This window comes from Poecilia reticulata, linkage group LG15, assembly GCF_000633615.1.
Source record: "Poecilia reticulata strain Guanapo linkage group LG15, Guppy_female_1.0+MT, whole genome shotgun sequence".
Taxonomy (NCBI): Eukaryota; Metazoa; Chordata; class Actinopteri; order Cyprinodontiformes; family Poeciliidae; genus Poecilia; species Poecilia reticulata.
Genome location: NC_024345.1, coordinates 11,343,913 through 11,360,459, shown reverse-complemented (window position 1 = coordinate 11,360,459; position 16,547 = coordinate 11,343,913). Strand labels below are relative to the sequence as shown.

The following is a 16,547-nucleotide window of genomic DNA, read 5'->3' as shown; positions in this document are numbered from 1 at the left end:
CCTCTCCAAAGCAAAAACAAATGGCTGAAAGAGACAAGTTGCTGAACAACTTGCCTGGTAGAAATCTGAGAAGCTGAGGCACTTAAACACACACACACACCCACCCACACACACACATTCTACAAGGACAATGTACATGCATGCATCCCCCTTACCTTTCTCTCAGCTCCCGCTCTCCCTCTGTGGTGCAGGGAATGAGGGATGGGATCAAATGAGAGACGGAGAGAGGATGGAGGAGGAGGAGGAGGAAGAGGTGGAGAGGGGTGGGGATGAGAGCTGGTTGCGAGGAGAGGAGGAGCAACAAGCAGGTTGTTGTCGGGGGAGTTCCACTGACTCCTTCTCCCATGAGGACTCCCCCCTCCCCGGTCCTGTAGTTCAGAAGGTGTCTCTTCCCAGCTCAGGTGTCCCTCCAGGGCTGTCCCATGCATCCTCCTCTCTCCCTCCTCACTCTTTCTCTCCTTCAGACAGACACACACACACATGGAGGTTCGTCCCGCTAAACGCCGTGTGAATGTCACCCGGTCGGCAAGGCCTCCATCCTCCTCCCTCCCCTCCTGTTGTTTTCCCACTTGTTCCCCACCTCCTCCCTGTTTTGCGAGCACGGCGGCTCACATGCAATTCAAACGGGACTCCGTGTGCGACCGTGTGTGCGCTTTTGTGGATCTGAAAAAAACGTGCAACGGGGATGAGTTTGTGGGGGGCTGCGAGGGTTATGGGGGAAGGTTGGAGAGGAGAGGAAATATTATCAGGAGAGGCATTAGCTGATGTGAACGTTAAGCGGTCATTCAATGGCCCACCGCTGATTGTTGACCGGTGAGCATGTTGTGAAAGATTCTCATTGAACCGAATAGGCGACAGGTGTGTCGAAAAACACGGCTGAAGAGAGAGAGAGAGAGAGAGAGAGAGCAAAAAAATACAACCCAAGAAACAGCCCAGACTCAAACTTAAGGGCTACTTAGAGAGGGCAGTGGAGGAAGGAATCCAGAGTACATGGGAACTCCACACAGAAACATCCTGGATGGGATCTGAGTCCACGTCCTTCTGCAAAGATTACTGTCAACAACTTCTTCACTATGCAGTCAGTACTTGAGTTCAGTGGTAAAACAAATAAATAAATAAATAAGTGGTTCAAATATGTATTAGTAGCTTCTGAAGGATTTAAGGACAGGTTTAACTCATCCTCTTCAACCCAAAATGTCGTCATCAACTTATTGAAAACCTCGACAGTTTTAGATTTTAATTTATTCCACCAAATAAAAAAAAAAATGACAATAATATTAATAATAGTATAAAGCAATCCGAAAGCTGTTATTTAATTTTTTCTAAATAGAACGTCAAAAATTATTGGTGTCCTTCTCAATAATCTTTATTTACTGACAAACTTTTTGAATGTTTCCGTTGGTATTTTTCTTTGAAAGCCATCAAACTCTCTAGCTCAATTCACAGATTCTCTAGAGTCAAGTCTGACTGAGCCACTTCAAAAAGTTAACATTACCTCCAGTCAGAAGAAACAGGTTAGCAAAATGGAAAGGAAAGATTACTAAAAGACTACATAAATCTGTAAAAGACATGAATACATTTGGATTTAAAAGCAGCAGCTTGATATCCTCTGAAGTCTAATTTACAAACATTTTATTAGACATAAAGACCTTCAGAGACTATTGTTCTTTAAATATAACAGAGCGCCCACTCGCACCTGACTACCGTCCAAGTAATTAAAACCCATAACTATAATTAAACAAGGTGTTTATTCCATCAGCTTCCAGCGTTTTTTGTTTGCAGCAGATCTCCTCTCTGGTTGTGTTTATTAGGACGCAGAAAATGTTGGGATTCACAAAAGCACATGTTTGAAAATGACTTAGGTTTGATGCTGTTCCAAGAATATGTTATGCTATTTTCCAGTCTATTTTAAGCTTGAAAAAAAAAGAGTGATTTTCCATGTAAATCTCTGTTTTGTTTTGTTTTTTTCACTAGGAAAATGTCATGGTGTGTGAGTGATAAAAGTCCATATATATTGAGATTTCGTTTTGCAATAATAATAATACACAAGTCGCCAAAAACATACCTGTGAAATCTTTATTAGGAATAGTTCAAGTTTTGAGTGATTTCAGTGAGGTTCTGATAAAAGGCTGAGCCAAGGTAATGGCTAAGAGAATTTCAAAGACCAAAGCAGACTTAAAACAACTTAAGTTGCACACATATTATTTAGAGGTGAGGGTTTTCACACACTATTTTCTGGATCTTTAAATTCGGTCATTTTCATGTTTGCATTAGGTGGGTATCAGAGACAACAATAGTTATTTACATGAGAAATAAAGGCAGGTGATATGCCACCAATGTGAACCATAAATAAGTCTTTTTGGGGAAAATTAATAACTTATCCCATTATTTTAGGAAAATGAGAATATGCAAATGCGGAAAGCTGTGAAAACAACCGTTCTTGTGGAAATAACTTTGTTCTTATTGTTTCTTTATCCTTGTGATGTCTTTGTTTGCCTTAAGACTCACACCTGCCTTCAAACACCAGACAGAAATTAATTTCTTAAGTCTGCACAAGAAAAAAAATAGAGAAAAAAAGCAAGCGTACCCCCCCTCGCAATGCCTTTGTTTTGAGAAACAAGATTTTATTCCATGATGTGGCATTTTATTTATAATTTTTTTCGTCTCGTCTCTACTTCCCTCTTGTCAAAATGCCACAAGAAGTGTTAGGGTTAGAAAAGTATCTCAGTCACATTCTGACACCTGAAGTACATCGGTTTAAGACTTTATTTGGGTCTGGATCCAGTTTTTTTTTATCTGTGCTGATTTTTCTTTTATCCAGATTTCTCCTCCTGTCACACCTGGTCTGGGTTACTAATTACCACACCTGTTCTTCTGTTGGTCATTATTTCCCTAAGTTTACACATTCCCTTCCCTTTCCACCTTATCCTAGTGAGAAATTTAAAGTGAGAGTAGCAAAAGTGCTTAGACAGTCCTGCTTTCTGTTTTTGGATTACCTTACTCAGCAGAGCATTTAGATTTTTAAAATAAAAGTTTATTTTGGTCAACATTCTGTCACCTGCCTCCAGCTTCTTCAGTCCTGCCATTCAATGTGCTTTAACTACAGACAGTAAAGAGAAAAAAATATGTACTGTTGTAGAAAAATAATAATTGCTTAGCAGTAGGCTACTTTTAATTCACTGGAAAAGTAAGACTCCAAAATGCAATATTTAGTTTTTTAGCAATGTTGCAACATGTTTTGTCTCTTAAAAAAAAAGAAAGAATACATTTTTCTTAGTAACAAAAGGTTATATTCAGAAAAGATAAGGGGAAATTAGTGTTATCTACATTTAAAGCAAAAGCTGTCTTGTTAGCTTGACGTTCCCGTCACATGAAGTAGAAAATCCGAAGAATTAAGGGCTAAACAAAATGCAACACTTTTTCTAATTGGCCATGAAAACATCACATTTTTAATTTTGTACAGTATCAGTTAGCTAAAGCGGAAAGTTCAAGACCTGTTTTGCTAGCGTAGTTAGCTGTCTTCTGGTGCTAGCGTTGCACTAACTAAAATAACAATATTAAAACCACATTGATACCAGTTATTTTAAATGCATGTATTATTTATTTTCCTAAATAATAATACCAATATCTTGCTTGGTTTGAACTTGAATCACTTTTTTTATTTTTTTATATTTTTGAATATTAATCAGATACAGTGTCTCCTCCAATAGCTGGATTTCAAAATACGTTCTCAAATTCTGTGTAGCTGAAATTAAAACCATGCGTTCTTCAATCTAATTTGTGCATAATGTAATGGTAACCTTCACGGCAGAGACATTTAAAGTCTGTAAACAGAGTAGCCACATGGAAAGCTTCTGGTCCTCAACCTACAGGTCAAGTGGAAACCTTGGAGGACTTGAAACATTCCTAGCAGTGGCTCTCCAACCCTACCCAGCCCTCTCATCTTCACACAATGGCGGGCCTCATGTGTTCAGATCTTCCTCCTAAGCTCTTTAATCAATATCATCAAGAAGAGAGAAAGAACTGTGAGCTAACTCCCCCTTTTCCATTTTCCGATGGGGCCTTTTCTCACTCTTTCACTTCACACTTCACTGTAGGACTATTGAGGTCACTGTGAATGGGACCCACTCCACCCAGAGGGAATATTGTCTGACCGCAGAATCTGAGAGACCTCTCTCTCTCTCTCTCTTCCTCTCTCTCTCTCTTCCTCTCTCTCTTTCACTTATTCAGTCTCTCCCTCTGCCCGCTCCACCACTTCAAAGAAAAATAAAAAAATAAAAATGTATCACATGAGCACTATTAATAAATGTATCGCTTCAGCTGCCTTTTTTCGGGTGAGGACCCTTCGCTGCTGCAAAGCCACCAGACTTTTCGCAGTGTAGCTCGGTTTTCGTGTCCTACTTTTTCAGTCTAAGAAGTTTTGAAAGTTGGGCCGTCTGGCTGAGCATGATATGACAGCTGCTTTTGAAGGCTTGCTGGTGATTAGTGTTGGAGAGGTCTACAACGCAGCGTGCTGGTCATTTTCCCCTTTCATCATCATTTTTTTCTTTTTTTTTGCTTTTGCGGTTTTGGTTGTTCTGTAATTTTAGGGACCTGTTTTTCGCTGGAGATTTTGTAGCAGCCATCCATCAATTTCTACTTACACTGGTCGCATTTCATGTCTGGTTTGACAACCAGTGATTTGAAGTACTTCCCTGGGCTTTTAAAAAAAAAAAAAAAATCTACTCTATGAGGAAATGCTATGCTACTCGTGATTTAAAACAATTAGCTGGAAGGGGGTGTCACATAAAATTTTCTGAAAAAATATACTCACTATGCTCTTTACCAGGTAGACCTGCTCAAGTGAGTTTAAATGTGACACAACTTCTCAGTAGCAGTTGTGAGGACCAAAAAAATGCCTAAACCCAACAGCAGCTCAAAGAAGCTACTATCCTCTGCATGTTATCAATGTATGCAGAGAACCGTCTCTGACTGTCCAGTCTTGAAGCAGATTGAAGTTAGGAACATAACAGTGAACCTACACTTCACACTGGCTCATCAAAACTGGACAAACTGGTTCGATGAGCCTTGATTTTAACTTTGACGTTCACATCAAAGGGTCCAAATTTGATGTCAACAACATCTGTTTTAGACCTTCATGCTAAATTACAGCCTACGTGAGTACTTAGTGTATTCCTTTATGACAGCAGTTCTTTTAGCAGGATAAGGCCCCGTGTCCCAACTCAAACTGTTTTTTTTTAAGGATGACAATGAGATCCCTGTTATCTACTGGTCTCCACAGCCACTTGATCTCAGTTCAAGTGCGCCCCTTTGGGATGTGGCGGAATGGCGGTTTTCTTTTCTCTTTTCTTTATGGAGGCGCACACGACAGATTTGCGGCAACTGTGTGGTACTGTCTTGTCAAAATGAGGCAGAAAGTGCAAATTTGTCGAATTTGTACTTTGAAAAGTTAAGGCAGTGTAAATTAAAAAAAAAGAGTAATTGCAGTTTGTATTGTATAAAGTGACCACTTTGTGTCTGAACACAATTAAATGTGATCTTTTGGTATTTTGCAACCAAGAGAAATAATTTGGTATGCACACGGTTTGTATTTTTGAGAGCAAAATGGAAAAAGGAATGGACAAAATGGCACAGCGTGGGGACAAAGTCGGGGTACGAACTGATGAAGGGAGAAACTTATCTGGAGCTCACTACTCTAAAAACTAAAATCTTGACCTTGCATTTAGGTAAAGTTGTGAATCGCATCAGTTTTTCCTGCAGACGTTTGTCTGGCATCTCTCAGATCTAGATCGACATCCCTTCCATTTCATCATGGCAGGCCAGAATATTTCCTTTGATCCAGCCGCCTCTGCTGTGTTGTCTTTGAATAATTTAGCAATCAACACTGAGCGAACAAATTTGAAAAGTGACAGAAAGCGAACGTAAAAATTTAATTCGGCATAATTTGCAGAAAAAAAAAAGAAAGAACCCAGCTAAACTGACTTCTTTATCTATTATTGATGCGTTCTCACAAGCCAGGCATAATACAGAGCTCTGTAGGTCGGAAAAGACTTGTATTAAATATCATGTCGGGGATGGTGGAGGGTTAGGGTTCTTGGGCTTGCAAGCTTTAAGTGGTACGGTTAGTTGATTTGGTAGTGTCTGAGTAAGAGCCTCCACGGGTAGAGTTGCAGACTAAATGCACCGAATGAAAAAGGGACTGGTGGTGTGAGAAGACGATGGGAAGAGATTGACAGGAAGAGATGAGATGAGGTGAGGGGACACGAGGGAAAGGAGTGGGGGTGGGGGGGACGCTAGCTGACAACGGGTTAACAGGAATCTTTATTTTTAACATGTCATCACTAGCCGCCCATCTGCTCCTGTGCTGTCACAGTCCCTTGGGAGCATGAATACGTGCGTGTGTGTGTAGTAATGTGTTAATGTGTGTGTGAAAGGAAGAGATGTGTGCGATCCCATCATAGATCGCAACAGTGATGAGCACCCAAACGAGGAGCAGGGGAGAGGACAAGGTTAGAGAGGTGGGTGGCACACGGGATATCGGGCTCATCTAATATCCAAGGTGAGCTTCTGTGTGTCTGTGGCTTATTGAGATTAGTTGGGTCGATCTGCCACTGCCCTTTCCCTGTTTGGATGGGGGATGGAAGGAGGTGGAGATGGTGGATGAGAGGTAATGAGAGGGAATCTGTTAGCACCGAGGATGGTGTGGGTGTGTGTGTGGGGGGTGGGATAGGGGACACACAAAGAGAGAAATTTGATGGTGGAGCTCCAGGGGTGGCCCCGATAACTCACTTTATGTATTTCTGTCTGGGTTAAAATGAGTCCCTGCAGAAGGTGGGAGTGATGGCGGAGAGATGTTCACCAGTGGAAGCAATGTGGAGAGGAGCAAACAGCTGTTTTACTGACAGAGGTCTTGGCATAGGCTTGAAAAGTCTGGAGGGGTCTGGACTAATTTTATCAAGTCCGGTTGGATAAGTATGTGAACAGGAATGATGTGAACCTTTAAGGAGAAAAATAATTAGTTTCGTAAATCCATCATGATTCTGTCTGAAGGAGGAATTCTTCATTTTGTCCTGGAAATCTAAATAAGCAGCAGCTCTAGCTAGATGTTTACCAAACCAGTGATTTATTTAGTCAGTCAAAATGAACAAGTTATTTTTATTATTAATCCCACTAAGGACTGTTTCTTCACCAGCATCAGTCGTCATTGTAATATTGTAATATTTTAAAATGCAATTAATAAAAAAAATAAATCACCATTTAGAGTTTTAAAAAAAGTATGGCGTGTATAAAATGACAAGTAAATTTGTAAAAAAAAAAAACAAAAAAACTTTGAACCTTGCTAAAATGGGTTATATGGAGGAGAATTAGAGCCACTGGGGAAAAAAATTAAATAAAAAATTCTGACTTTAATCTCAGAATTCTGAGACAAAAAGTCTGAATTTTATTTTTCAGTGGCCCTAATATTCTTCCGCAGGGTTAAATGCTAAATGTCATGGTGACCTGACCAGGTAACAAAGAGTACTAATCAGGGAAAAATGAAAAACAGAGGATGGAGAGTCCAGCAAGAGATAGGAAACAGCTGGGAGGGGAAGCAACCTGCAGCTGCATTTCCATTACAAAAGTGTGCAAATCTTTCTCGATATTCTGCTGATGTTGAAAAATTTAGGTGCATTCATAAATCAGGCATTAGCGCTCCTCACCAGTAATATAAAAACAAACCATCACCCTCCTGTTGTCTTCTTTGTCTTTTTCTCATGTAGTAAAATCCCGCTATTGATCGAATGATGCAAAAAAAAAAAAAACGTTTCCATTGCAGTTTTGCAAAATACATCAAATTCAATATGTCCGGAAAAAAAACCCCCACCTCATCCTAGCACAAAAACCTTTTACCGAAAACCCTGAGTTTTTTCAATATTTGCATGTCTCCATTGAGCAAATTTATTTTCGTATTTTCAATTTGCGCAATTCTATGGTCGATGGAATAACTTTTAAAGGGACGTTGAGTTTAGTAATTTCCAGTGTGGTACTGTGACAGAGTTCTGCCACCTGTGCAATGAGTAAAGGCACATGTTTAAATGTGTTCTCTCATAGCCTGAAATCATTGGTTTATCGTTCCTGTTCTTCTCATTAAGCTACCACATCATCATCATCATCATCCTGCCTGTAATTTGCTCCTATGCCACTTTAACCCAAGACACTTTTGAATTTGTGTTCCAAAACAAATTTGATCTCTCCAGTGGTTCACACTACATTTGAGGAAAAAACATTACTTTAATCTGATTACCGTATTTTCCGCACTATAAGGCGCACCTAAAAACCTTCAATTTCCTCAAAAGCAGACAGTGCGCCTTATAATCCGGTGCGCCTTATATATGGACCAATACTGAGCCACAACAGGTCTAGCAACTACGGTAAGCAGCCGCCGACTTCATTTTGCCCGTACAAGAAGAAGCGCGCGGTGCATGCTGGGATAGTTGTCAGAATTCTGGTTTGTTAATAAAGTTTGACCGACCTATCTACCTACGGACCTGATAATCAGGTCGTCTGCAGATCATTTAGCACCACGTTCTCCACGAACATGCTGTGCGCGAACAGAGAAGGGTGACCATCGTCCGGCCACGCCCCGGCCCAGTCGCGGAAGGCTCTCCTCGCCGACCGAGGAGGAGGGTGGGGCGGGGAAGAGAGACAGAGACTGCGGCGGCAGCGTGTCGGTTGGTCTGTGTTACCCAGAAAGCAGTTGGGCACAATAYCGCAACACCAACACCGTGAGTGAAACAATGACTGGGGCAGCCTACTATATAAAGTATTCGGGGACCACTTCTTTATTATTACACATCCACACTTGTACGGGACGGGTGGCAACCTTAACTGTAGTGTCTTTTCTATGTGCCTTATATATAATTTTAAAAAAAAAAAAGGCCATTCATTGAAGGTGCGCCTTATAATCTGGTGCGCCTTATAGTGCGGAAAATACGGTAAAAAGAAAACATCTTGAGTGTGATCTTAAAGATAAACTGTTTTTTTAAAAACACATTAATAGTGAGCAGTTCTTAATCATCATTAGCGTTAAGTCTGGACTGGAGCTTCATCTCACACTGAGTCCAGAAACCTCTCCTCCTCCCGATGTCTCTCTTTCTTCCCCTCATCCTGCAGGCAGGGCATATTCGAAGGCTAATTAGTCCAGGAAAACCAGTCATACTGAGAAGTTCACTGCAGGCCAGACATTTCCTCCAACAGTTCTGCCTCACAGTAATGTACCCTTGAAGCTTTAACAAAGTTGCAACAAGAGTTTTTAGTGCGCAGTGTTTTATATTTTATGCCATTTTTCTTCCTTCCTTTCTCTCTCGCATTTTGTCTCCCTCACTCAGTTACCGCCACCTCTCTTTCTCTCTGTTCTCCGTCTTTCCTTAATTTCTGATCCATTTTTTATGCATTACTCCATTACTAGCACTCCCATTTACAGTGCATTACCTCTTCCCATCTTTCACAAACACATTTTCTCTTTCCCTTTTCTTCACGTCTTTCCTCCCTCGGCTTCTGCAGATGCCCCATGACACTTTTCACTACTGCTCTGGTTAACCTCCTTTTATTATCCCTTTGCCTTCTCTCTGGTCACGTCACTTCGCACTAAGGATTTCTCCTACACATATCTTTGTCTTCGATCTTGCTTCTTGTATCTTTCTGTGAACTCCGCCGCAGCCGTCTTTCCCTCTAATTGGTTATTCAAAGCATGCCGTGTTCATTTGGTTTCAGTATTACCCATTGTCCTCGACGCTTTACAACACAATTGTAGAAATGTCACCAAACGTAATTTGCAGTAAACGTAATTGGCAGAGGAGGTCTTGTTTGGGCATTTAGGGCGTACGTATAATGCAATGAACAGTCAGCAAATGAAGTTAGTGTGATGAATCGCCATGTTACAAGCAGTGAGACAGAGAAGTCGACAGTGTTTGCGGAGAAACTGTTATTTTTTTATTTAATCAGGTTGCTGTACTGATGCAAGTTCAAAAGAGATGCAGGAGTTCTTGTTTGACAGTAGGACACAGCTGGTGAGAGCCCATTTTCATTGCTGTGGACAAGGTACAAAAAATATAATAAATCATCACTGTGGACAGTGAAAAACAGAAAAAAAATCATCCTTCATTTTTCAGCTAAAAGCTTGTAGAGAAGAATGGTTAAAACTGATCTTATTTATTAAATACTGCTAAAGGAAGGTATAATATGTTCATTTAGTTTTCACATCTGTTCATGAGAGAGATGAACAAATTTTTTTGGGGGGGGTTATTGACTTGTACTTAAATCAAAGTCACTAATTGATCTGCTGAATTAGACGTTCAGTGAATGTTAATTATGAAAGATTTAATTAACTAATCGTCTGCTGAGTCAATGCAGCCTTCACTTTTCAGATCGTCTTTCAATGTAACCCACACACAACAAGGCTTTACTGAAATTAAACACAGACAACAGATAAGGTAATGGAAATGTATAAAGATACTAGTAAAAAATTAATTCAAGAGAGGAAATGGCAAGAGTATAGTGATCAGCACACATACTTGTTGAAATATGTTATCTCTATGTCTCTCTTGATTTTTTCTTTGGTAATAATTATCATAAACTTGGAAAACAAAAGTTGTAACTGACACATGAAACGATAAAACCAGGCCTCGGAACGATCCACCAGGCAGGCTGTCCACTCTTTCACAGTGACTCTCCTGTTCTTGTCGCGATCACAAGACCTGCAAGCACAGCACAATACGGCGACTTCATAATGTGGCACATTCGACGAATTCTGGCAACGCGTATTATGCACACGACTAGAGATTTGCTGCGTGGAGACAGAAGGGGAATGCTTTAAAGAAGCATCACCGCAAAGCAGACTGCGATTGGGAAAACACAGCTGTCATTGTCTTTGAGTTCGCCGCGCGGCGTTATCTCTGAAGGGTACTCCTTCAATTTGTGTTAATCCGTGAGCGGCAGGGGACACAATGGGTAATAAACATTATCATTGCTGGGAATGGCTTGACATTGACACAGACAGCCCCACTGACACAAAACCTGTCACTGACGACTGGCAGAGAGAGCTGGCAGTGTGTGTGTGTGTGTGGGGCGGCGGGTGGGTGAACGGACAAGTGGATTGTAGAGAAAAATAGCACTTGGAATGATGACAGGAGAGATAAAATGAAGGACAGACTGACATAGGAAGGGGATAAACGTATGAGCTAAAAACGAAGCAGACGGTGAGTAAAGAGGAGGCAATGAGAAGAGGAAAATGTAAAGAAAGAGAAAGTTAACGGAGAAATTGTCTGGTCATATGAGATCAGCGGGGAGGATGAGGAAGGAAGCACTGCCCAGCGTGGAGGATGGATGGATGGCGTGCAGAGAGAGAACAGCATGGTGGGAGGCGCAACTTGATCAGAGTGGGGGTAAAAAAAAACATTGCCCTGTGATACATTTCAGCCTCATCGTAATGGCGATTAGCTGCAAGCTAACATATTGCAAGAGACGGAAGGTTTCCACCATGAACCTCTGTGTGACTCAAGGTCATGTCAACATGAACATGTGAGCAAAGTTAAACGACTGCATGTCGTTTTGTAAAAAACAATAGATCAAAACTAGAGATATGTTACAATCGTCTTGAAAATAAAATTGTTATATGCATGAAAAGGAATGTGTTTTATTTGATGCGTTTGTAAATGGGTGCAGATTGGACTAACAGGAAGAACGGTGCAGCGCAACGCTCCGAAGGCATCTTCTTGTAATACAGCTTCTTCAGATCCCTCCTGCTCAACTTTCCATCTTTGTTCTTGTCCAGTAAAGTAAAGCTTTCCTAAAAACAAAAGAGAGAGATATGTAGAAATAAGAAGATTATTGCGCTTTGCTGCATTTTAATAATGCATTAATATTAATATTGCACTATTGAAGGTCAAGCTCAGTTTATTAAAAGTAATAATTTATAAAGAGTGAGATTGAATCGTGGTGCACCTCAAGGCTCCATTCTCAGCCTACTGTTGTTTTTTTAAATGTACATAATGTTTTCTTTTCATGTTGATCATATTTTAAAAAATAAATTCATTGAAATACTGGTGCCAGGAGAAGAAGTAGAGCCTATCTTCCAATCAGATTTGTGATTAACCCTAACCCAACTAAGAGATAAAGTAGTGGAGACATTTAAAACAGAATTAGGTTACAAAAATAATGTCCCAAACTTTGTACACCTCATGGGGAACTCTCCAACCCATCATTCAAAATGAGAAAAAAATGTAGCACAACTGGATAACTGTACTCCACTCCACACTTTTCAGATTTCATTTGCAAGAATCTCTGAAAACCCTGTATCACTTTTCACTCTCTTCTCAAATACGCACTACTTTATAAAATACGCACTACTTTGTAAAATACGCACTACTTTGTGTCGGTCTAGCACATAAAATCCTAATAAAATACACTTTGAGTGACTCTTTTACATCACGTATCACTTCCCACATACTGAAAATAATGCACAGGTTTTCATTTAATATATGTGAGGCTGTGGAGATCAAGGGTTGCTGGAGAGAGGCTGTTAAGTTATCCCTCTTTCATCATCTTATTGAATAATTCAGCGGATATTGACCAAATTGTGTTCCTGAGAGCCCCTATCTCAGTTTGTGGGCAACCAGGCCACAAGCAACAGAAGAACTCGCCACTTCCTGTTGGTTGTTAGCATCGATCAGTCACCAGACAAGTGCACAAAGGGCAACAGGGTGTCTGTTGTAAAAAATAAAAATAAATAACTTTGTGTTTGGAGTAGGGTTACACTGGAAGCGAAAGCGATCTCTTAGCTTGTCGTTCTTCCAGTTTTAGTTTCTTATGTAATACAATTCGCGGTTGATACTGATTCGCATTGTGTCATCGCTGGCTGATGTTATCGTAGGCGATAAATCAAATGTATTGCTTTACAAAGGTCTTCTATGAGTCTACTGCTTTTTTAGTCACTTTCAACCCCAAAGTTTGACCTGTGCCAGCTGCGTCCTCTCGCCGTGGCTGAGACAGGTTTGAGGCAGAGCTGCTGGTGTGTACGACTCCCTCATTCGCCTCAGGAGAAGAAACCAGTCCAGGAGACGATATGGAAACTGGCCCAGCTCATCCTCGGTGCATTCGCTCTTGAGGACTGATGAAAGGGAATAAGAGAGCTGATCTAGAAAGCTGGAGGGAACTGCGGAAACTCCGCGACACACTGAATGTTGTGCGTGTTTACCCAAACAGGGTCCTGAATGAGCCACTCCAGTGCGGCGCCTCTTCCGACAGGCTTCTTTGTGAAGCAAACACTTGTTCCCATAGGTCTTTCCCAGAACACTGCACACTGGCGCCCTCTGCCTGATGGAACAAGTCAGCGCCCACACAGATCACAAGAGTGTGCACTTCAAACATGGTTTACAGAGAGCAGGTGAGCGAAAATGAATACATGGTTTTAAAAACATTTTCAAGCTAAAATCTGGAAAATGTGGCATATATTTGTATTATGCCACCATTTAATTTAAAATTTCCAATTTTTAATTCGGTCCATAAAGCTGCCTTCTGGACGTATATGAGCAAACAAACAAAACAAAACAAAAAAAGAACAAAAGAAAGGTAATCCTAGAAAATATTGAATCTAGGACTGAACACAAATGCATGCCACGACTCACTTTTCTTTCTTTTTCTTTTTGGAAAAATATTTTTAAAACTACAACCTCCATCTTTTATGTCATATCTTTGCAATATGTTGACACCATAACATTTTCAAGAAAATACACATTTTTGAATATGTACTGAAAAAGGTCAATGTTTGTGAATGCTTTTGCAAGTATCTTTTCACGAGGGAGGTTGACCAATGTAAAGTCACTGAAACGATTTGCTTACAAAATAGTAAAAAAAAAGAGTCACGCAGGGTGTTTACCGTGGGCATGACTGCGGACAAACACGCTTGGGTGTGAGAATTCCCTTTTCCTGAACTACTTGGCACCAAGATCCAACGGGACTGTGGCATCTGAGCAGCTCACAAAGCTTTTCTGAAAAAGTAAACAAGGTATATATTATTATTTACACACCTTTTTTTCATTTTAAACAAGGCAGCTGAGCTTTGAAAGCTGGGATCTTGAGGTGATCCCCTCTTGAGCGAAGACTTGAGTAAACTCTGTTGCGATTGTGTTGAAATGAAAAGAGCCGTCAGGGAAAGAATGAACAGCATACGCAGTATTATTTCCATGTCTTTTTATGTGAAAATGTTTTTTTTTTCCAAACACCAAAAATACCAACACTTTCCTGAACAGTAGTTTTTGCTGGTAATCTGACTGAAAATGACCCAATGGACTGAGTAAGCATAAGCATAAGTGTGAAACTTGGAGATATCCTTTAAACTTTTATCATTACACACACAAAGAAAGGGTATTTGTGTAACCCTAACCCTACTTATTTCTTCTCTGTTTTGTTGTACACACTGTAAATGTTTCAGAACTCCAAAAAAATTTCAACACTTCTTGAGTAAATACAAAAAGTAGTTTTCAAATGATGACTGTCTTTATTAAAGGAAAAAGTTATCCTGTTTGTCAACATGAGGTTCATTAAATAAATGGCAGTAAGTCGCAGACTTACTTATTAATTGATATGCAGATAATACCTTGTTTTGCTCAATAGCCTCTTTATCATAGCAAGACAATAACCTTGACTATATATTGTTAATGTCTGCTTGTCATTTTTTTTTCTTTTTAAGTATTTCACTTTATTTGTTGTCCTCTGCATGGGGTAAGTAAAGTGGTCATCTTTTCCGATTCTACATGTTTATTACATGAATGCCAGGTGGCGGGAAAAATATGCTTGCTTATTCCTAGCTTTAGATTACTTTTTCGTCACTGGCATGCAGACACATACGGCTTTCCTTTGCTGTTGGTTCTTACCAGGATCCACTCTACCAATGTATGGTGTCAGCCTCTCTTCAGCTTCTCTCTGTCTGCGCAGAGCTCTGCCTCCCTGCGCCAAAATGACACGCATATCCTGAAAGTTATCTGCCATGCTCAGCACAGAAAGCTAAAGGATCATGGGTGTTCATTTTATTTCAGAGGCGTCAGTGAATTACCATTTTAGTTCAAAATTATAATCTAAGTCACTTACAGGTTTGCAAACATCTAAAAAAAAAAAAAAAATTTCAAAACAACGGTGTAAATAATATTCTGTCTCCACGAGACGAATTTGAAGACTCTTTGTAGTTTACGCCAGCTCCACATCTGCCCCCCAAAAGTTTCCCAGATCACATGCAGGTGGCCAAGTGCTTGAGCCAGGCTCCCATAACTCGTTTTTTTTTTTTTTTTTTTTTTTTAAACTTATAACCAGGCAATCTGATAGCTGCAGCTACAAATAGACGATCTAAAGAATCTCCTACCTGTAACTGTGTCTGGAATCAAAGGCATACAGAGGTGACAAAAGCCACATAGCATTTATTTTTTAACTATAGTGTGTAGCAAAGTGAATCTTTTGGTGGATAATCATACTTAGAAAAACTTACCATGGCTGCGTATGGGTAAATAAGGAGAAAGAAGGCAAGTATCAAGTTCAGCTTCATGACTGAGACATCCACTGCAGTAAAAAGTGACAAATAAGGAAGTTTGGTGAGGTTAACAGATGATGTTTTCTCTCTTCTTTTGGCTGTGACTTATTTACTGATAACACAGGTTGTGCCTGCAACAGGACACAAGCAGGCACACTGAGGATCCAGAAGAAAGTAATTTTAAAGAGAAAGGAGAGCATTGCTTCATACTTAGAGTACTCTTGACTTTTAGCTGTGGAAGTTTTTTTTTATAGTCAAAGAGTTGAATTTCTTTCTTATTACACTATTTTAATAATAGAGAAATGAAGAACCTTACCAGGAATCCCTGTTCCACCTTTCCTTTGCTGCTCTTCTTCTTCACCTTGTCTCCAGATATTTCTCGTCTCTCTATGTCTCTCCTCCTCCTTTCAGGCTGTGTTGAAACTTTTGTCTTTCTTCTGTTTGATCCATCAACATATAGACATTTTCACATCTTTGCTCTATATAATTTTTTTTCTGCTTTGGCTTGTGTTTGCTCCCTCTCCAGAGGGGGGAAGTGAGGAGAACACTTTTGTGAGAAGTAGATGTTATTCATTGCAGTTGGGACTGGTCCAGTGTGATTTATGAACACACTTCTTTTTGCTCTATTTTTTTTTTTACGTTAAAACCTTTAATATATCCCAGACAGTCAGAAGCATGAAACATGGCACTAAAAGGAAGGAACGTGAGAAGAAGGATACTGAGAATCTGAGCTATGACTGGCAAGAAAACCCCAAAACAAAACTACAATACTGCCCTCTAGTGGTTTCTTTTAAGAATAACAGCTTAACGATGAGCAGGAGAAATCTAAAGTCAACATCTTTGCCAGTAGTTTTATTTTCATTCTGTTCTGTGAGTTATTTTGGCTGATGGCTTTTCGAACCATAGTGTTCTTGGAATATTTAATAAAATATTTTGGAAACATTCTCTCTGAGTAAAGTTGGCTTGTGGACAGAAAGCTCTGAATATA

General features: G+C 40.0%; 2 protein-coding genes across 3 annotated transcripts in view; both read right to left on the bottom strand.

Annotated features, from left to right (window-relative positions):
- Positions 1-424, bottom strand: part of ndnfl (neuron-derived neurotrophic factor, like) — an 11,875-nt gene extending 11,451 nt beyond the window's left edge. For both annotated transcript variants that reach the window (XM_008429224.2, XM_008429223.2), the window contains exon 1: positions 156-424. The gene's annotated coding sequence lies outside the window, so the exon portion shown is untranslated. The remainder of the gene's footprint in view (positions 1-155) is intronic.
- Positions 425-9,956: 9,532 nt separating this feature from the next.
- On the bottom strand, positions 9,957-16,090 carry sparcl2 (SPARC-like 2). Its single transcript, XM_008429222.2, has 9 exons — positions 15,876-16,090; positions 15,518-15,588; positions 14,913-14,985; positions 13,916-14,027; positions 13,235-13,353; positions 12,993-13,147; positions 11,715-11,827; positions 10,642-10,736; positions 9,957-10,069 (listed from the first exon to the last, which is right to left on the bottom strand). The coding sequence occupies exons 2-9, from the start codon at positions 15,572-15,574 to the stop codon at positions 10,005-10,007; spliced, it is 789 nt and encodes a 262-aa protein (XP_008427444.1). The 5' UTR covers positions 15,575-15,588; positions 15,876-16,090; the 3' UTR covers positions 9,957-10,004.
- Between the last annotated feature and the right edge of the window lie 457 nt (positions 16,091-16,547).

Excerpts from the sequence above, each read along its gene's own strand:
- sparcl2 (XM_008429222.2), bottom strand. The coding sequence starts at position 15,574 with ATGAAGCTGAACTTGATACTTGCCTTCTTTCTCCTTATTTACCCATAC. Across the intron at positions 14,028-14,912 it reads CATTGGTAGAGTGGATCCTG|AAAAGCTTTGTGAGCTGCTC; the intron begins GTAAGAACCAAC and ends TTACTTTTTCAG. Across the intron at positions 10,070-10,641 it reads CTGGTTTTATCGTTTCATGT|CAATGAAAATGGGCTCTCAC; the intron begins GTCAGTTACAAC and ends CCTTGTCCACAG.